Source organism: Aotus nancymaae, unplaced genomic scaffold (genome assembly GCF_030222135.1).
Source record: "Aotus nancymaae isolate 86718 unplaced genomic scaffold, 86718_ANA_hifiasm-v0.15.2.pri h1tg000250l, whole genome shotgun sequence".
Lineage (NCBI taxonomy): Eukaryota > Metazoa > Chordata > Mammalia > Primates > Aotidae > Aotus > Aotus nancymaae.
Window position 1 is genome coordinate 2,709,219 of NW_026988665.1, and position 19,710 is coordinate 2,728,928.

General features: G+C 64.2%; 1 protein-coding gene across 1 annotated transcript in view; it reads left to right on the forward strand.

Annotated features, from left to right (window-relative positions):
- Positions 1–897: 897 nt before the first annotated feature.
- The window catches only part of PLCH2 (phospholipase C eta 2), a 28,119-nt gene continuing 9,306 nt past the window's right edge, over positions 898–19,710 (forward strand). The window contains exons 1-13 of the mRNA XM_064371922.1: positions 898–1,296; positions 3,673–3,819; positions 4,924–5,177; positions 5,346–5,474; positions 8,460–8,630; positions 11,196–11,289; positions 11,459–11,662; positions 11,881–12,001; positions 13,462–13,633; positions 14,017–14,124; positions 15,364–15,507; positions 18,579–18,671; positions 19,161–19,240. Of these exons, the coding sequence (XP_064227992.1) occupies positions 1,173–1,296; positions 3,673–3,819; positions 4,924–5,177; positions 5,346–5,474; positions 8,460–8,630; positions 11,196–11,289; positions 11,459–11,662; positions 11,881–12,001; positions 13,462–13,633; positions 14,017–14,124; positions 15,364–15,507; positions 18,579–18,671; positions 19,161–19,240 (1,841 nt within the window). The 5' untranslated portion in view covers positions 898–1,172. The remainder of the gene's footprint in view (positions 1,297–3,672; positions 3,820–4,923; positions 5,178–5,345; positions 5,475–8,459; positions 8,631–11,195; positions 11,290–11,458; positions 11,663–11,880; positions 12,002–13,461; positions 13,634–14,016; positions 14,125–15,363; positions 15,508–18,578; positions 18,672–19,160; positions 19,241–19,710) is intronic.

Consider the following 19,710-nt stretch of genomic DNA (forward strand, 5'->3'; position numbering starts at 1 on the left):
GTCCTGGGTTGACTCTGTGCCGAGTGCATCTCATCTGGCCGGGCACGGCCCTGGTCATCAGTGGGCAGTGCAGATGCACGGCCATCTCCTCAGGGGCCGCCTCCTCCCATGCCTGACTTTGGCCCCAGGGCTCTGCCAGGATGCCCAGCCCTGGCACCTCCCTGTCCTGGGCTCCGCAGGCCAAACTTCTTCCTGGAGTGGGGAGACGAGGGCAGTTGCCCGGGGCCTTGGGGTCCTTGTTGCTGGAGCCAGTGCAGCTGGGGAAGTGGCTGTGAAGGGCAGGGCCCAGCGTGGCCATGCAGCGTGGGCACGGCCAGGACACAGGTGGCTGTTCAGCAGGGTCTGCCCACCTCCCATGCCCATAGCTGCCCCTGGTGTCCCCGCCTGGACTCAGGGATGGGGGAGCCTGTGCTGTCCTGCGGTGCCACGCCAGTAAACAGGGTGGGTGTGTGGTCCCGGTGGCAGCGGGACCTGGGGTCCTCACCTCAGTGGGAGCTGAGACGGTGCAGTGGGTCAGCAAGAACCACTCAGAGGCCCTCCTAAGTAGGGATATGGGGCGAGGGCAGGGACCACTCCAGGCCAGCCTCAGCATCCCTGGTGGGTGCACAGTGGGGAAGTCCATCCCACACAGGGTCCCCTGAGGCCCATGCCCCATAGGGCTGTGTTCTCCAGATTCCAGGAGGATCCCCCTCCCACTGTTGGTCCTGCTCTGTCCAGCAGCCCTGAGTCAGATGACCTGGGACCTTGGGAAACACTGTTGCCTCCCCAATGTCCTCCTGGCCCAGCTGGGAGTCCTGTCAGCCTAAATCCTCCGCCAGCTGGTCTGGAGCTGGGATTAACTCAGGGATTGGGTCAGAGGCTGGGCGGGGCCGAGGGCCTGTGCTCCCCAGCCATGGGATGCGGCAGCCTCAGGGACTCCTTGGTGGCTCTGGAGGATGGGTGGACTGGTCTGGGAGCTGTAGGGACAGCAGGTGACGGTCAGACCAATGCCAGCCAGGCCTGGCCACAGCCCTGTGGGGGCTCCGGAGGTCCCTGAGGCGGAGGAAGAAGAGGCGGAGGAGAAAAGCCCGCAAGGAGGTCCTACCCCCAGCACTGCCAGTGCCTGACCTCTGCTGCCTGAGGGCCGGGGGCCTTTGTGGCCTCCGTGAACCAGACCCGGCCAGCGTCGGGGCATGTCTGGCCCCTGGCCCTCCCCTGACAGCTGGACCAAGGGGACGGTGGCCTGGCTGGCAGAGGTGCTCCTCTGGGTGGGAGGAAGCGTGATGTTGTCTTCACAGTGGCAGCTCGGCCCCCTGGGTAAGAAAGGGTGGGGGAGCGGCCCAGGCTGAGTGCGGGCCCTGGCGGGTGGGGGCTGCTCCTGGAGGTGGAAGAGTGAGAAGCGTGGGGCTGCATCCCACCCCCGCAGCTCTATCCCACCCCAGCACTTGACTCCTCCTCCTCCCCCTGCCCCGCCCACTCTAGGGGTCATGTGGTCCGGCAGCATCGGCAGGCCCTGCCTCTCAGCCGCTCGGAGGCGCCCACACCTTGGTCTCCTAGGTGCCTGCAGGGCCTGGCGGCTGAACCCAGGGGGCAAGATTGGGGGGATTCAGTGGCTCCAATGCTCCATGCTGTCACTGATGGGGTCCCTTGTGCTCTGGGGGTCTGTGGTGCTTGCAGCCCAGGTGGCTGGGCGGGCTGGACATAGGGGCCCTTGCCATTAGGAGACTGCAGAAGAGACTGGCTGGACATGGCTGGGAGGGCAGAGCGTGTGTCTGGGTGGCCTGTGGAGGGCGGAGTGTGTGTTTGGGTGGCCTGTGGAGGGTGGAGCCTGTGTCTGGGGTGGCCTGTGGAGGGTGGAGACTGTGTCTGGGTGGCCTGTGGAGGGCTGGGTGGCCTGCGGGGGGGTGGAGCGTGTGTCTGGGTGGCCTGCGGGGGGCGGAGCCTGTGTCTGGGTGGCTTGTGGGGGGGCGGAGCCTGTGTCTGGGGTGGCCTATGGAGGGTGGAGCCTGTGTCTGGGTGGCCTGTGGAGGGCTGGGTGGCCTGTGGGGGGCGGAGTGTGTGTCTGGGTGGCCTGCGGGGGGCGGAGCCTGTGTCTGGGTGGCTTGTGGGGGGCGGAGCCTGTGTCTGGGGTGGCCTGTGGAGGGTGGAACCTGTGTCTGGGTGGCCTGTGGAGGGCTGGGTGGCCTGCGGGGGGCGGAGCGTGTGTCTGGGTGGCCTGTGGAGGGCAGAGCCTGTGTCTGGGTGGCCTGCGGAGGGCGGAGCGTGTGTCTGGGTGGCTTGTGGAGGGCGGAGCCTGTGTCTGGGTGGCCTGTGGAGGGCTGGGTGGCCTGCGGAGGGCGGAGTGTGTGTCTGGGTGGCCTGCGGGGGGCGGAGCGTATGTCTGGGTGGCCTGCAGAGGGAGGAGCGTGTGTCTGGGTGGCCTGTGGAGGGCAGAGCCTGTGTCTGGGTGGCCTGCGGAGGGCGGAGCGTGTGTCTGGGTGGCCTGTGGAGGGCGGAGCGTGTGTCTGGGTGGCCTGTGGAGGGCGGAGCGTGTGTCTGGGTGGCCTGTGGAGGGCGGAGCCTGTGTCTGGGTGGCCTGCGGAGGGCCCAGTCGGTGCTGACCTGTTGCAGGCCTCTGGGTCCTGCCCTACTCCCTCCCACATCCTTGCAGCCACCCTGCATCTTCACCTCCCGAGTGCCCAGAGAGCCCAGCCCGTCTGCCATGCCTTCCACACCTCAGTTCCTCTCTGCTCCTGATCACCTCGTAGCTTCCCCAAGGAGGCCTGACCGGCACTGCCCCGGTCCTCCACAGCGCCCCCCGGGGTCCCTCAGCCTCAGACGTGGGGTGGGGTTAGCACTTCTGAGCTTTAGCAGATGGTACCTCTGGGACCCGGGCTTTCTGTGAGCGGGTGCACAGGGCCCAACGGGGTGGGACCATCCTGTTCCTGGACTGGGGCGGCACCATCCTGTTCCTGGACTGGGGCGGCTGAGTCTGGCCTGGACTCCCTGGAGCCTGCAGCCCCTTCCCCTGGGACAAGCAACAGCGGGAGGCCGAATGGATGGGGGAGGAGAAGGAACGGGACAGGCGGCCTCAGGGAGGGGAGGGTTGGGAAGCTCGGCTCCAGCCTCCAGAGTCTGTGCTGATGCGCGGGCCCTGGGACTGGGCGTTCCTGGCACTGACCTTGTTGCTTATGAAGGGTGGGGGCTCTCCAGGAGATGCCCCAGCAAGGGGCACAGGCACCCGAGAATGTGACTGTCTGCTCCCAGGAGCCGCCTGTGGCTGGGGGCAGGGACGGGGGCAGGGTTTGGGGTTGCTGCCTGTTGGCCCACCCTGCGCCTGGCAAGGGGCCTCCACTCACTGTGGCCCCGGACAGCCGGGTTCAGGCGCCTCGTCTGTCTGGCCTTGTGCCTGGCCTTCCCACTGTTGAGTTCAGTGCTGGCTCCATCAGAGTGCTGGCTCGTGGGGCCCCAGGCCCAGCGCCGGTTCCCATGTGGCTGAGCAGGGTGGGGAGCAGGGCCCTCAGTCCCCAGGACCATCTGGGGAGGAGTGGCAGGGCCCAGCTGGGCTGTGTGACCCAGGCATGTCAGCACTTGGGGTGGAGGTGACTTTGGGCCCTGGCCTTTGACCCGTCACTGACAGGGCAGTATGGGCAGAACGAGTGATGTGAGGAGTGGCCATGCCTCTGCTGACGGCCGTGTGTCTTCCATGTGCAGTGGAGCGGTGCCTGGGTGCCATGCAGGAGGGGATGCAGATGGTAAAGCTTCGTGGTGGCTCCAAGGGCCTGGTCCGCTTCTACTACCTGGACGAGCACCGCTCCTGCATCCGCTGGAGGCCCTCTCGCAAGAACGAGAAGGCCAAGAGTGAGTGGGTGCCCTGGGGTGGGGGCAAGCTGGAGTCCCTGGGGGCACACAGGGTAGGGAGCCTCCCAGAGCAGCCGCTGATGGTTGAGGGGTGGTGAGACCCTAGGCCTGGACACCTCTGGCTCAGTGGCCTTGGGGATCGGCAGTGACCTCTGGGCTATAGGGTGGGAGGGACCCAGGCCCCCTGCCCGCCTGGCTGAGCTCCCTGGAATTCAGTGGGGACTGAGTATGGTTGTACCCAGCCCTGTGCTGAGTGCTGGGCTGGGAGGAGGGGCAGAGCATAGTTCATCTAGCTGGGGAGGTCACAGCTCCCCATAAACAGAAACGACCCCCACAGGGGTGCGCTGATGGGCGGGCATTGGCCCAGCAGCTGCTGGGAAGTGGGGCTGGAGGGAGCAAGGGCTGCCTGAGATGGAGACTGCAGCGGGTAGACAGGCAGGATTGTGGCACACAGGGAACAGGGTGGGGTCCCCCAGGTTGGGGAGAGACGTGACAGTCCTCAAGGGCTGGGAGAAGGGCACAGCCAGGGTCTCTGCTGGCTTTGCTGACGGGCAGGACCCAGGTGTCCTGGGCGAGGCCTCAGCCCAGAGGTGGCCAAAGGTGTAGCTGCCTTGGGCCCCTGGAGGGAGCCGTGCCTCGGAGCCCCCAGGGGACCTGAGGTCATGAGAGCCTCGATGTGCCTGAGCGCAGGGCTGGGGTCCCTGGAGGCACAGTTCCACTGGCGGCGCTGGAGCCCTGGAGGTGGCCAGGGAATTTCTCGGAACATAGGGACATGCTGGCTAAACGTTCAGCTCTGGGCTTCTTGGGCACTGGGGGCTGCAGGTGTGGGGGGTGGTGGATGCTCTCCCTTGTGGGTTGGGGGGCTGTGTCTTTTCCATAGGAGCAGGGGAAAAAGGGTGGGACTTGGTCATCACGGGTGGGGGGCTGTGCATTCTCACAGATCTTCACCCTTTGTTCTTGAGCCCCAGCCCCTGAGCCCTGTGGAGGGTCACACATAGGTGGGTGGGGAGCTCCCACGTGCTCGGTCACTGCTGCCTTGGGGCTGCCAGCAGAGGTACGCTGGGCCCCGGGCGTCCTGACCAGTGCTCCCTGCCCACCTGGCAGTCTCCATCGACTCCATCCAGGAGGTGAGTGAGGGGCTGCAGTCGGAGGTCTTCCAGCGCTACCCCGATGGCAGCTTTGACCCCAACTGCTGCTTCAGCATATACCACGGCAGCCACCGTGAGTCGCTGGACCTGGTCTCCACCAGCGGCGAGGTGGCGCGCACCTGGGTCACCGGCCTGCGCTACCTCATGGCTGGCATCAGTGACGAGGACAGCCTGGCTCGCCGCCAGCGCACCAGGGACCAATATCCTTGGGCACTGAGCGGGCGGGGCAGACCCCGGGACCAGCCCCTTGGCTGCCGGCCCTGTGTGGGGGAGGGGGCCTGCCTTTGCTGGGTCGGTAGGGAAGGCGGTAGCCTGGCATCCCCCATTCCTTCCTCCCTGGACCGTGGATTCCTGTTGGCCCCTAACTCGGCACCAAAGTGGCTGAAGCAGACGTTTGATGAGGCGGACAAGAACGGGGACGGCAGCCTGAGCGTCAGTGAGGTCCTGCGGCTGCTGCACAAGCTCAACGTGAACCTGCCCCGCCAGAGGGTGAAGCAGATGTTCAGGGTGAGGCTTCGCAGGGTCCTGCCCGGGCTCCGGAGCCAGGGCTGCACTGGGGCTGTGGTGGTGTGGCTGGGGGCCAGCCAGCCCTGCCTGAGCTGGAGGGACCCTGGCGGTGCCTTCGAGCTGCACAAAGTGGCCAGCTGCCAAGGAGGGGCCGCCTGGCCAGCCATCCCACAGCCTATGGCAGGCGGGCAGGTGGGGGTCCCCTGGTGCCTCCTCTTTGCAGCTGGGTCGAGGTCTGCTCTACCAGCTCCAGGGAAAGTGGTCAGGGCAGGTGCCCAAATGAAGCTGCAGCCCCTTCCCAGGCCCCCAGCCTCACAGCCTTGAAGGGGGAACACTGGCCTGGTGGGGTGCAGTCTGACACGCTTGTTACTTTCCCCATGTGGCCCTCGCCCAACCACCCTGATGATAGGAGTTATGAAAATGCAGCGTTCAGCTGAGCTGCCGCCTTTATTGTCTGTAATTAGTTTCTGTTTCCGGAAAGCCTGCTGGGCTGGGGGAGAGGAACTCTGCCCGTCAGCAGGTCCTGGTTATGGGTGGCGCTGGCTGAGCCAGCAAATCAGGCCCGGGGGCCTTGCTGCTTTGCTGAGTCTTGGAAAGAGGGTTCTGTGGGTGAAAGCACCAGGCCCTGGGGTCCCTGACATGCACACATGCACACACACACACGGGCACACACACAGGAGTGCCTGGCGCTCCAGCCCCGTGCAGTGGCCCTGGTGTTTGGTGGTCAAGCCAAACATGGCTGGCATTGCCCAGCACGGCCTAATCAGAGAGCCCTGCATGGTGGATAAAGGCTTGGCTTCAGCTTCATTTCCTCCAACCGAAGCTAAGGCTGGAAGTGGCTGGACCCAGAGCGGGGCGTAATTGCCAAAGGGCACGCTGGGTGGGCACCGAGGCAGGCTCGGCCAGGGTGCGGTTCAACAGCCGTGGCTTCCCTTTGTGGGAAGAAAAGTTGCTGCGTGACTGTCCGGGGTGTTCTGGGGTTGGGCTCAGGCCCCCCGAGGGCCACACCGTCCGGGCAGTTTTGCTCCTGCTCAGTGGAGAGTGGCTCACGCTGGTGCACAGCCTCTCCATGGAGGGGCCTCATCTGCCCAGCTCAGCCACAGGCCCAGACTGTGTCCCACGGGGCCCCTTTGAGCTGTAGCATGTACCCTGATGACTGTCCTGGGTGCTGTGAGTGGGCAGCCTCAGACTTGGGGCTGCCCTCACACCTCATGCCAGGCACCCTGGGGCTTCGTCTGGTGTGTGCTGGGCCCTGGCGTATGTGGCTCTAGCTGGGTCCTTCATGCCATGCTGGCCTCATCCAAGCCTTGGCCTGGGCACACAACCTGGCCCTAGGGTCCTGACCTACCTCTATGGGTCTAGGGCAGGCGGTAGCCGGGGCTCTGTCCTGGGGACAGGGATGAAGGGGGTGATGGGGCCACCTGACCGTGATCCCCCTGGCTCAGAGGGGACCCCAGGGGACCTGGCACCACCATCCCCTGCCACGCCAGATCAGATGGGAGGCAAGGTTGGTCCCAGGCGGCTGGTGGCTGCTGCTGTCCATGGTGCTGAGCTGGTGCCAATCCCTGCTCAGCTGAGGCACATCCCCAGGCTCAGGCAGTGCTCTCCTGTGGACTAGGACATGGGGCTGCCCTGAGAGGCGTGGCCTGCTCCCTCGACCCTGCTCTGGGCTCCTCCCAGGCCCCCTTGGAGCCCCTGGGTGGGCTGCTGAGAGCATGCTGTTCTCAGCCTATGTGGGCTCTGGGAAGAGGGCCCGGTGGGGTTTGCCTGGGAGCCTGAATCACGAAGCCTCTAGGCTGCTTATGTGGTGGATGCAGCGCCTCCTCGACTTCTGGAGGTGTTTTCTGCTTCTCAGGGGACCTGGTCTGGGACTTCTGTGGGGGCCTAAGGACTCAGCCAGTGTGGGTGAACACCTGCCAGCTGGGTGTCGGTGTGCCCAGCCTGGGGTGAACAGGCACAGGCAGAACCCTGCCTTCAAGGCAAATCTGATTAGCCTGCCTCGCCTCTGGCCACGTCATCAGCGGAGGGGCTGGGGCCGAGGTGACAGCAGGTGGCTCAAGGGGAGCCTGGGGCCCCTCAAGATGCCCCTCAAGATGCCCCTCGAGATGCCGAGCAGCTGGGCAGGTGTGAAACCATCTGTCAGGGTGGCCCTGCCCAAAGTCTTGAGCTCTGGCATTCCTCCAAGTGCAGGGCGAGGCACTGGTGTTCCTCATGGTTGGGGGCTGAGCTGGGGTGTCCTGGTGTTCCTCGTGGTGGGGGGCTGAGCTGGGGTGTCCTGGTGTTCCTTGTGAGTGAGGGCTGAGCTGGGGTGTCCTGGTGTTCCTTGTGAGTGAGGGCTGAGCTGGGGTGTCCTGGTGTTCCTTGTGAGTGAGGACTGAGCTGGGGTGTCACACTGGGGCCATGTCACCTCCAAGCAGGTCATGCTCTCAGCCTGCCCTGCCCAGCCCTGGGCTCCCATGCCCTTGTAGGACCAAGGCCCCAGTACTTAGGGCTCAAGGATTTCAAGCGTCCTCTTCCATGGCACCTTTATTGCCGCCATGAATTCCCTCGGCCCCTGCACAGCTTGGGCTTCTGCTGCGCCACCCGGCTCCAGCCCAGGGGATGCGGTTCACTCCCGTGTAGGGGTGTTGACTCCTGTGTAGGAGCATTGACCCCTGTGTTGGGGCTGTTGGCTCCCGTGTGGGTGGCGTTGGCTCCCGTGTGGGTGGTGTTGGCTCCTGTGTGAGCTGAGTGCGCTTGCTTGCGGGTTGAAGGTGGAAGGCACGTGGCGTCGGGCAGGTGTGTCAGCTCTGCATTTTCATGGGGCTCTCCTCTTGGTGGGTGGGCCTGTGACCTGGAGTGATTGGAGGCCGTGACAAGGGCAGTGGCGTAGAGGAGGGTGGGCTTGCGTGTTGGTTTTCACTGGGGAGCGAGTGCCCCTGAAGGACCCCTGTGCATGCAGCCCTGGGCGAGGTGTCCATGGGGACCCAGGGCCTTGCATTGCAGGAAGCAGACACGGATGACCACCGAGGGACACTGGGGTTTGAGGAGTTCTGTGCCTTCTACAAGATGATGTCCACGCGCCGGGACCTCTACCTGCTCATGCTGACCTACAGCAACCACAAGGACCACCTGGATGCCGCCAGTCTGCAGCGCTTCCTGCAGATGGAGCAGAAGGTGTGCACCCCTGGGCAGGGGCGGGGCGGCGATCAGGCCTCACCTTCTCTTCTGAGCTTTGACTGAGAGCTTAGGGTGGGGCGGGTCAGAGCCCGGCATTTGAGAGCCCCCCACGTTGGCTTTAGTTTTGATATTACAGGGTGTGCCCTATGGGGCAGCCAGGCAGGTGGGAAGGTTTGTGGTTTCTCCTCCAGGGGCCTCTGAATGGCTCGGTCCTGACCGTGGACACCCTGCGGCCCCCCAGCTTGGCCACGCTCCTGGTTTGGTGTTGAGCATCTTGTGAACGAGGGTCCTGGGGCCCAGCCCTTGAGGCCCGCCCCTGTGTTTCAGCCATACGCGTCTGGCTGACTCGCTGCCCCAGGGCGCCAGGCCTGCCACGATGTCCACTCATGCGTTTGTCCTGCAGACACTCAGATACCTCCTGGATCCCAGAGGGGCATGCACACCCCTTTATCTAGACCCCAAGAAGTCCTGGCCATCCTTAGAGACCAATGCCAAGGCCAAGTGCTCCCTGGATGCTGCCCACTGACCAGGGACCTAGCATCCAGAGGTTCAGGGCTCTGGCCACCTTGTCCCAGGCCTGGGCAGGGAATGGGTACCGTGTGTCCTGGTGGCAGGAGTTGCAGGTCCAGCCAGGCAGTGGACAGGAAGGCCAGAGCCCCAGTGAGGACAGGGCTCCACGGGAGGGGCTCAGGCAGTGTGTGGCCACCCTCAGGCCTTGCAGGAATGCAGGTGAGGACCCTGGACCCTCTTCAGGGAGGAGAGCAGGGACAGGGCAAACCTCAGGGGCCAAGATGCCCTGGCCTGGAGCTGCTCAGGGACCTCCACTCTACTGGCCACGTGGACTGTCAGCCTCTTGGTGATGGTCTGAGGGGGAGGATGGGAGTGGCAGAGGGGCCTTGGGAAGCCCAGGTGGGGCCTGGGTGGGTTTTATGCAGGATCTTACGGCAGTACCCCACCCCTGAGCTTACCACAAACCCAGAGCTGGCCTTTGGAGCTGCCCCTGGGCCTGAGCTCCCAGGAGACACCCACCTGGCTGGTGCAGCTTTCCGGGCTCCATCGATGGCAGCCGCTTCTCCATCCTGCAGGCACGATGCCCAGGAGGCATGGGAGGCTGGCACCAGCTGACTGGACCCCACTGTCTCAGGTGCCCTGTGCCCTGGCCACCAGAGGTGGCACCAGCATGTGGCTGTGGGTGGCCTGGCTACACTGGCACGTGGCTGTGGGTGGCCACAGGTCCTCTGTCCCAGTAAAGGCAATGGTGGGAACGGGACCTGGATGGGGGTGGGCAGAAGTGACCCTTCCCTCCTTGACCTTTGTCCCAAGCCTTCCAGAACCCTCCCTGCACTCAGGAGCCAGACAGAGCCCTCCAGCTGGCAACTGGTGCCCTTGGCTCAGACCCCTGGTTGCTGGGCCTCCCAGGGGTCCACAGCTGGCTCTGGGCTCCCCGACCTGTTACCTCACCATGTTCCCAGGGACCTCCGAGAAGCCTGCCGGTGGGGTGGCTGTTCCTGGACTGGCTGCACCACAGGGCCCTGGAGGTCCCTCGGCCTGCAGTGGCTGGGGTGGCCTGGGGTGGCCTGGACCCTGGTGCTCAGCTCTCCTGGGAGGGTCAGCGTATGGGGGCTTAGGCAGACAGCGGGAGGAGCTGGAGAAGGGGGCTGCCTGTGCCTGCCTTGGCATGAGGGTCCTCATTCTCCTGTACCCACCCCACACACGGCCTCTGCTCCATGCCAGGCCTACACTGGGCCACAGCTCTTGCACCAGTGCGGGGTGGTCCAGCTGACAAGGTTAGAGGCCCCTCCAGTGCTGTCAGAGTCTGCAGTCAGAGCAAGCATCCGAAAACCATGTGACCCATGGTAGTCCCAAGTCATGCAACACTGGGGGTGACTGGCCAGTGTCCCCGCCATGGCCGTGTCTGGTGTGATCAAAGATGGCCAGGGGACAGCGGTGAGGGTGAGCTGGCTGATGGACAGGGGACAGCCGTGAGGGGAGCTGGCTGATGGACAGGGCACAGCGGTGAGGGGAGCTGGCTGATGGACAGGGAACAGTGGTGAGGGGAGCTGGCTGATGGACAGGGGACAGCGGTGAGGGGGAGCTGGCTGATGGACAGGGCACAGCGGTGAGGGGGAGCTGGCTGATGGACAGGGGACAGCCGTGAGGGGAGCTGGCTGATGGACAGGGCACAGCGGTGAGGGGAGCTGGCTGATGGACAGGGCACAGCGGTGAGGGGAGCTGACTGATGGACAGGGCACAGCGGTGAGGGGAGCTGGCTGATGGACAGGGAACAGCGGTGAGGGGAGCTGACTGATGGACAGGGAACAGCGGTGAGGGGAGCTGGCTGATGGACAGGGGACAGCGGTGAGGGGGAGCTGGCTGATGGACAGGGGACAGCGGTGAGGGGAGCTGGCTGATAGATAGGGCACAGTGGTGAGGGGAGCTGGCTGATGGACAGGGGTGAGGGGAGCTGGCTGATGGACAGGGCACAGTGGTGAGGGGGAGCTGGTCGAGGCTCTCCCAGGCCAGGGATGGGCTCCCTGGGCTCATGCCCCTGCTCTGGCCTAGATGACGGGTGTGACCCTGGAGAGCTGCCAGGACATCATCGAGCAGTTTGAGCCGTGCCCCGAAAACAGGAGTAAGGGGCTGCTGGGCATTGATGGTGAGTGGGGCACTGCCGTCCGCCTGGCGGTCCTGGGATGCTGGAGGAGCAATGAGGGCCCAGCCTGTGGACTGAGACGGCTGCTCTGTGTCCTGTCGAGTCGGGGCAGGTGGCCGTGAGAGGAGGCCGGGGGTGGGCTGACACGGCCCCTACGCCGCGCTGTCCTTAGGCTTCACCAACTACACGAGGAGCCCCGCTGGGGACATCTTCAACCCTGAGCACCACCGCGTGCACCAGGACATGACACGCCCGCTGAGCCACTATTTCATCACCTCGTCCCACAACACCTACCTCGTGGGGGACCAGCTCCTGTCCCAGTCACGGGTGGACATGTACGCCTGGGTCCTGCAGGCAGGCTGCCGCTGCGTGGAGGGTGAGCCCCGGACCGTGGGCCGCGGCCATGGGCTGGCGTCTGCTGTGGGAGATGGGCTGCGCCTGAGGAGCCCCCGGGGGTCTCTGGGCAGGGGCTAGGAAGGCCTCTTCTGTGTCCCTCACTGAGCAAGGGGACAGGCCCCCTTCTGGCCGGAGCTCAGCCTGCCTGGGCTCACTGCGGCCAGGCCCTGGGGCTGACTGAGGTCCGCCTGCCTGCAGTGGACTGCTGGGATGGGCCCGACGGGGAGCCCATCGTGCATCATGGCTACACCCTGACCTCCAAGATCCTCTTCAAAGACGTCATCGAAACCATCAACAAATACGCCTTCATCAAGAATGAGTGAGTGGCTGGCCTGGGCGGCTGGCCCCAGAGGTGGGCAGGGGAGGGCTCTTCCCACCACATCCACATGTCCTTTCTTCGGGGGCAGTGACTGTGGTGACCTGGGGGCTGGTTTCATTCTGGCATCTCTTGTTGAGGAGAGAGGGATAGGGGAGGGAGTGGCCACAGGTCCAGGCGGGGACCTCACAGGAGCAGCTCGTCCACATGCCTGGTGGCACCTCCTGGTGCCAGGGCTCACGGTGGCTGTGGCTCCCATGCTTGCCACCCCTGAGAAGCCACTCTGTATCCAGACGCAATTTGCCGTCACTTAGCGGAGACTGCAGACACCGTTGAAGAACATCCAATTTAGTTTCTGGAATTAGAAGACCGCCTCCCCACGTGGTTTGAGTTACCTTTGAGTCCTGGCTACACAAGGCTCAAAGACTGGCAAGGAGCTAATTACACGAAGGATGGGAGGAGAAGCAAGATTGATTTAGGAAGCAGAAATAGACGGCGTCTCCTGGAAGAGCTGGCCCTTCCTGCCACTGTCTTGAGCCAGCCCTACCCCTGGGTCTGTAGGTGGGGAGGGCATTGCAGGACATGGGGGTGGGGACAGAGGGAGGAGGGATGAGCTGGGAGGAGCCAGGGGCCTGCTGGTATCTCAGGACAGGGTTGCCCCTCATGACCGGTGTAATCTGTGCAGGCACAGTGTTCTCCTGCAGGCCCTGGGCCTCAGGCCTCGGTCTCTGGCCTGAGAAGTGGGGATAGGAGCCCCTGTGCCCCTGTGCCCCGCCTGCCCTCTCACGACTTGCTCATCTCTTGCTCTGGTTCATGCTCTCTTGTTCTGGGCCACTTCCATTTTCTAAAAGAATCATGGCTGCCTTTTGGTAAAAGTCCAAGTAAAATGGTTAAAAATGAAGCTGAAAAGCTTGTAATTAAACGTCCCTGCTACACTCCCCATTCTGTGCTGTGCAGGTAATAACTATCTTCCACCAGATGGTGTGTGCCAGGCTTATATCTCCTTCTTTATGGGGCCAATGTCAGGACCCCAGGGCCATTCAGAGGACAGTGTCCCCAGTATCTAGGCCAAAGAGATTCTATTTCCAAGCCTATCTATTGCTCCATACTGCACCTTGATTTTGTCCACATCATTTTAAAACCATGACTTTTTCAAAGGTTCTTTTGTTTTCCTGGAGTTTCTAGTTGCCTTTGTTTTTTTCCTTATTGGGGAAAGAAGCTCATACTGTCTTTACTGGCCCCTAAGATTCTCCCAGCCCCTTTCCCACCCACTCAGTTGCTTTTCAAAGCCATTGATGGGTGGGCCACCTCCCAGAGCTGCTGGTAGTCACAGCTGTCCTGGGTTCCTGGTGAAGACCCTTCCTCACTCAATGGTTTAGGTGACCTGGGATCTTGCAGAGATGGGGCCTACCCATCCTCTGAGGCCCTGGCCTCATCCTGCTCCTTCTGCCTTGGGGGCACAGGTACCCAGTGATCCTGTCCATCGAGAACCACTGCAGTGTCATCCAGCAGAAGAAAATGGCCCAGTACCTGACTGACATCCTTGGGGAGAAGCTGGACCTGTCGTCTGTGAGCAGTGAGGATGCCACCACACTCCCCTCTCCACAGATGCTCAAGGGAAAGATCCTTGTGAAGGTGAGTGAGCCCGTGCCCTCCTGGGACCAGCTCACACCAAGTCTTGGGACTGGGGCAGTGCCCTGCTCCAGATAGGTGGGGGCATCATGCCATCTGTGGGCAGATTTGGGAGGCTGAGGGCTGGCTGCACCCCTGGCCTGGCCTCCATCTCCCCACAGTGGTCACTCCGTCTCAGGACCTCCTCATGCACATCCATGCCTTTCCTTCCACGCTGCTGCAACCACGGGGAACTGGCCAGTCTGGCTCCTGCCCTGTGGCTGGGATTCCAAAACTGAGCTTGAAAAAAGGCCCCTCTCCTTGGCCGGCGGCTCCTTGTGGGTGCCGGGTACTGGCTTCCCGGCATCTTCTCCAGGGCCCCTCCCATCGTGCTCCTCCTCCCCCAGGGGAAGAAGCTCCCAGCCAACATCAGCGAGGACGCGGAAGAAGGCGAGGTGTCTGATGAGGACAGTGCTGATGAGATTGACGATGATTGCAAGCTCCTGAATGGGGATGTGAGTGCAGTGGGGGTAGGGCGGGTGAGGGCGGAGCCTGCAGCTCCCGAGAGCAGCCGTCCGTCCTTGCTGTTGGGCGAGTTGGAAAGGGACGCATCCAGGACAGAGGGACATTAGGGCAGATGTGCACAGTGGCCCAGGGTCTGGGGGGTCCTCCCTGCCCAGCCATCCCTCTGCGACAGCGCTGCCCGTGCCTGGTTTCAGCTCCCGCGTTTGAGCTGACTCTTGGGGTGCCCTGCCCTCTTGGCCCCTCAGCAAGTGGGGGCAGCACTGGGGGCCAGGTCCCATGCCGGACTCTACCCCGTTCCCACCGGCACCTGGCACGCCCAGCTTTCTGGCCTTTTTTCCACCAAATCCGGCCGGAGGCTGGGTGACCAGTGCTGGGCTCACCTCCAAGCAGTGCCATCTCTAAGGCTGGCCCTGATGTGTGGATCCCGGCAGCAGTCACCCCCACCGAGCACTGTCACTGTGTCCCCGCCAGGGCCGGGGCGGGGGCTGCGCAGTTGGGAGGGTCCCGTGCAGTGCTGGGCTCGGGGGTGCTGCACCTCCTCTCCCCCAGGCACTGGTCTAGGGCTGCTGCGGTGAGGTGGTGAAGGCTGTTTCTCCCAGAGGGGCCGGGCATGGGAAGATGACTGAGCTGCTTTGCTCCGGGCCACGTGGCCAACCATTTTAGAAAGTCCTGAGGCAGCAGCACTCTTCCTGCCTGGGGTGTGCATCTCTGTGTGGCCCACGTGATGGCAAAAACCAGCTCCATGGTGCTCCCAGCTTCATGCCCACTCCAACCTGGCACCGGGGCATCTGACCCCCAAGGCCCAGGCCCTGCCCTCAAGGGTTCCAAGTTCATCAGGGCCACCCAAGGGCTGCACTGGCAGGGAAGGGCACCCAGTCCCGCTTGGAGGCTGGCGTGAAGTCCGCTTCTGGCCCTGCCATCTCCTGAGGCACATGGCGGCCAGTGGTGAGACTCCAGACCCTGTGCCGCCTGCTGGCATGCTGACCTCCCAGGCCACAGGGTCAGAGGCCACACAGGCTCTGCTGGGAGCCCGTGGACAGCCTCATGCTGCTGGTGGAATCAGGTGGGCCTGGGTTCCCGTCCTGCCAGTGGCTGCCTGCAGGCCCAAGGTGAATCACATGACTCCCATGAGCCTGGGGTGGGTGGAGTGCTGTGACCCTGGGGGTCATCACCACCACTGCTCACAGGGCTGGGGGCAGATGCCAACAGGCCGGCCTCTGGCTCCGCAGGCGTCCACCAATCGAAAGCGTGTGGAAAACATTGCTAAGAGGAAACTGGATTCCCTCATCAAGGAGTCAAAGATTCGGGACTGTGAGGACCCCAATGACTTCTCTGTCTCCACACTGTCCCCATCTGGAAAACTCGGACGCAAGGTAGAGGCCAAGAAGGTGAAACCCCTGATGCCAACAGGTTCTCCCCGACAGCCAGCCTGTGGGCTGGCGAGGGCCCCGGAACACGTGGTGTGTGTACTCATAAATCTGCACACACACCTGCATACACACATGCCCACATACCAGCGGGGTCTCAAAGCCCAGCCAGTCCTGGGAGCTTCCCAGCTGGGAGGACACGACTGCCCTCCCTGCCTATGCCCCTCCTGGAGCTGGTCGTGGCCACGTGGGGAAGTTTCCACGTGGAGCGAATGGCCCTTGGGGGCTGTCACGGTAGATGCAGTGGCGTGTGTGTGGGTGAGAGGTGCCAGGCAGGGTCGGCAGGTCCCACAGCCTCCTTGCAGCCCTTGAAGGATCCAGGAGCCGTGGCTGGCGGGTCCTGCAGTCCTGTAGTGGGTGGGGCTGAGTGGGGAACGTGGGTGGGCCCTGAAGACCCTCCACGGGGAGACAGTGCTGCCGGGCGCCAGTGCTGGGTACTCTCCTGGTACCTGGAGCGCCCTACTGTGCCCTGTGGTGCCAGCTGACTCTGCCTGTCCCCACAGGGACCTTGCTGTTTTCCTAACCCTCAGGGAGGGTGGGAAGGTGACTTCTCCCGGGCCAGGTGGGGGTGCCATGTCCCCTTCCTTCCAGGACCAGTATTTTTAGACCCGGGTGTTTGCATTTCCGCCCACGGCCTGAGTGCACTCGGCACAGCTGATACCGAAGGAGAGCTCGAGGAACATGCCCTGTGCAGGTGGCTCTCGGGTCCCGAGCCGACAGGCGTGCCTTTATTTTTATCCCGAGGTGTCTGGGTGGGGAGAATGGCCATCTGTGGCTCCCCGGGCAGCCAGCTAGACCGGTACAAAACCTGGAAATGCATCTTCGGGTCCAGGAGAGCGGTCCCCTGTGGACCTCACGTCTGAGCGGCTGCTGGGGGGCCTGTGCCCAGCAGGAAGCCTTCCCGTGGGAGGAGGAGGGGCTCTGGCACAGCCACTGAGGCTGGGGGAGGATCGGAGGTCCCGCCCTGGTGAGATGTACTCCCTGCCGGGTGGAGACACACACAACAGAAGAGTCCCAGAGCCTTTGGCACAGGCGAGGGCGGGGCCGATCCCCAGGCCAGGCCGGAACATTCAGCCCTGGAGCTCACTGGGGGCGAGGCCCAGGTAAAGGGGGTGTCTGCGTTGGGGGTCGTGGGGATGGCACAGCCCGCCGAGGGACACTTGTGCCTCTCTGTCCCCCTGGGCTAGGCAGCGTCCCCTCTGCACATGAACCTCGAGGACACAAGGCTCTTCTCACGGGCCCCTGAGGCCTGGGGGCAGCAGGAATGGGTATGGGGGAGAGAAGCCAGATGGGTAAGGAGGGGACCCACCCACAGAGATCTGGGCACAGCCCAGTGAGTGCTTATGCTGCCAACAGCCTCGCCCCACGGGGACCCTCTCCCCACAGAGGCGGGGCTGGGGGTTCTGCTGCTGGCTGAGACCCTCTGCCCCCATCCAGGCCCCCTCCCCTCCTGGCCTTCTGCTGCCCGCAGCCCCTGGGAGCGTGGTTGGGTGTCGCTGTCTCCTGTGTGGGAGTCCCGGGGTGATGGTGGGTCTGGCCGTCCATCTCCTGGGTCAGCACATGCCTCTCCTCGGTCACGCCTGGATTGACAGTCGCTTGTGACTCTTGGTCACTGCAGCATTTTGGGGATGTGTAAGGAGCTGTGAACTGTGCGGCTCCGACTGGCCCCAGGTGCGCTGTGAATTCGGCTTCCAGCGCCTCTCCCGGCAGCTGTGGCATCAATAAATTAAGAGGAAACTGGGGCTGGCTTTGCTGGAGCTGGAGGGGGAGCACCTCCGAGCTGGCAGGGCCCGCACAACCCCGGAGCCTTCCGCCCCGGTGCACACGGGGCCTTGGGAAGGGCCATCCGATCCTACCCTGGCTCCCTATGAGAGTGAAGGAGGGGCAGGGCACACATCCAGGCCCAGGTACCCAGAGCACAGCGAGGCTGGCAGGAGCTCCCCAGCCACGTCCGCAGGACTGAGAGGCCGCCTGGCATGGGGCCTGCCATGACGTGTGTCCTGATTTCCAATGTGCCCAGTGAGGAAGTGTCCAGGCAGGCGCCGGTCCAGGCTGGTGAGGCCGGGGAGCAGGAGGCGCTGTGGCACGGCTGAGCGCCACGTGTCTGTGGTCGTGGGAGAATCCGTGGGTGTGTGAGGCGCATGTGCTGTGGGTGTGGCGGGGATGTGTCCAGAGGTGTGGGCGTGTGCAGGGGTGTGGCCGTGGCTGGGCGCCGTGTCTGCCTCTGGTTGAAGCCCCTCTCTAACAGGGACCCTGCTGCGGGCCCATGGCTTCGTGGTGTTTGAAAGAAAGCAGCCCCCCCACGGGTGGGGACAGGGTGAGGGCTGGGAGACCCTCCTGAGCAGAGCTGGGCAAAGTTTTGGGGGTGTCTGTGGAAGGGGCTGCAGGGCTCGGGGCGGCTCCGTCGGGAATGAGCTTTGGGATGAATGAGCCGTTTGGATGCGGCCCCAGGCTGGGCGGGGGCAGGGACTGGAGCCCCGGTTGTGCCGGAAGGCTCATGGTGGCCTCTGGGGTTCCCGGCTCAGAGCCCGCCTCCGGGAGCGCCCACCTGGAGCTGTTTGTCTGATGAGGTGATACCTGCGCGCTGTGGGAAGAGGCCTGGGCAGCAGGGCCGAGGAACGCTCGTAAAAGGGTTTCGTAAGCAGCCCTGGCCGAGGAATATTCCAGACACACAAATGCATTTATTATGCAGTCTCCACTGGTGGGGAAGAAATTCAGAATTGGGAACTTAATGAGTTTAAGACAACACGGGAGGGAAACTGAGGCAGCGTGAGTGAATGTTCCCCCCACGGGCCTGCCTCCCAGGGCCTTCCCGCCAGCAGCTGCCCCTGCCCCAGGGTGGACTGGGAACAGCAGCCACAGGGGCTCCCCAACCTGGCCCCGCCCTGCCCTTCTGCCCCCCAGGCCTTGCTCGAGTCCACCTCTTGCAAGAAGAGGGGCCACCAGGGAGCTGCCGCGGCCTCCCTGCCGGGTTCAAGGCTGGGCTCACCCTGTCCTTCTCTCTCCCTCGGACTCAGAGCAAGGCTGAAGAGGACCTGGAGTCTGGGGAGGACGCTGGGGCCAGCAGACGCAACAGCCGCCTCGTCGTGGGAAGCTTCTCCAGGCGCAAGGTCCGGCGCGGCTCCCAGCCCAGGGCCCCCGTCTGGGTCCAGCGTCCTCCCTGCTCCCAGCACCCCAGCAGCCCCTACCCCAGCCAGAGCAGATGGGGGTCTCCTACGGCCCCCAGGGTTCCCGGCCTGGCTCGCAGGATCCCCTCTGAGTCTTGGGCTGAGCGGTCGGCTGCAGGTGCCAGTGGCTGGGCCAGGAGCCTGGGCTGGGAGCTGGTGGGAGCAGGGGTCTTGCTGGCTCATTCCCTCCTCTGGCCCTCACTGGCCCACGCCCCAAGCTCAGGTGCCCTGTGGCCGCCCTGAGAGTCCGCCGGAGCCCAGGTCGAGAGGGCACTGAGGAGGCCTTGGCAGGCACAGCCAGGCGGGATGGATGTGGGAGGCCGTGTGAGCCTCGGGGGACCCTGAGGACGGGCCCTCCCTAACCCCCCAGCCTTCCCCAAGGCCTGGCCTGGGCCGGGGGCCCCACAGCTCACGCCTCTGCCCCCTGCACAGAAGAAGGGCAGCAAGCTGAAGGCAGCCAGCATGGAGGAGGGGGATGAGGGCCAGGACTCCCCGGGAGGCCAGAGCCGAGGGTAGGTGCCCTGCCCCGTGGGGAGGCCCTGCATGCTCCCAGGGGCCTCGCCCAGCTGGCCCCTTCTTTGTGGTGACCCCATCATGGCCATCCTTGAGCCGGGCAGGACCCACCCCTTTCCCGGCCCCTGGAAGCAGTGGGAAGTGGTGGGGGTGTGGTGTGTGGCGCGGGCTGGTGGCTGTGGGCAGTGGGGGCAGGGCGGCTGAGCAGGTGGCTGGAGGGCCCAGGTCCCCACAGGCCCAGATGCTGCCGGGCTGTCGGTCTCAGTCCTCAGCTCCTCCTCCTCCGACGTTCCCAGCCTCATGCCCTCCCCAGGGGCATCAAATGCCCCTGCCATGAAGTGGCTCCCTGCTTCCAGTCTAGCCAGGCTGGATACAAGGCCCAGGCCCCATGTCTGAGGCTTCCCTTAGCACTGTCTGGGGTCTCTTCTGGGTCTCAGACCTACAGGCCCAGCAAGGAGCGCCCGCCCCT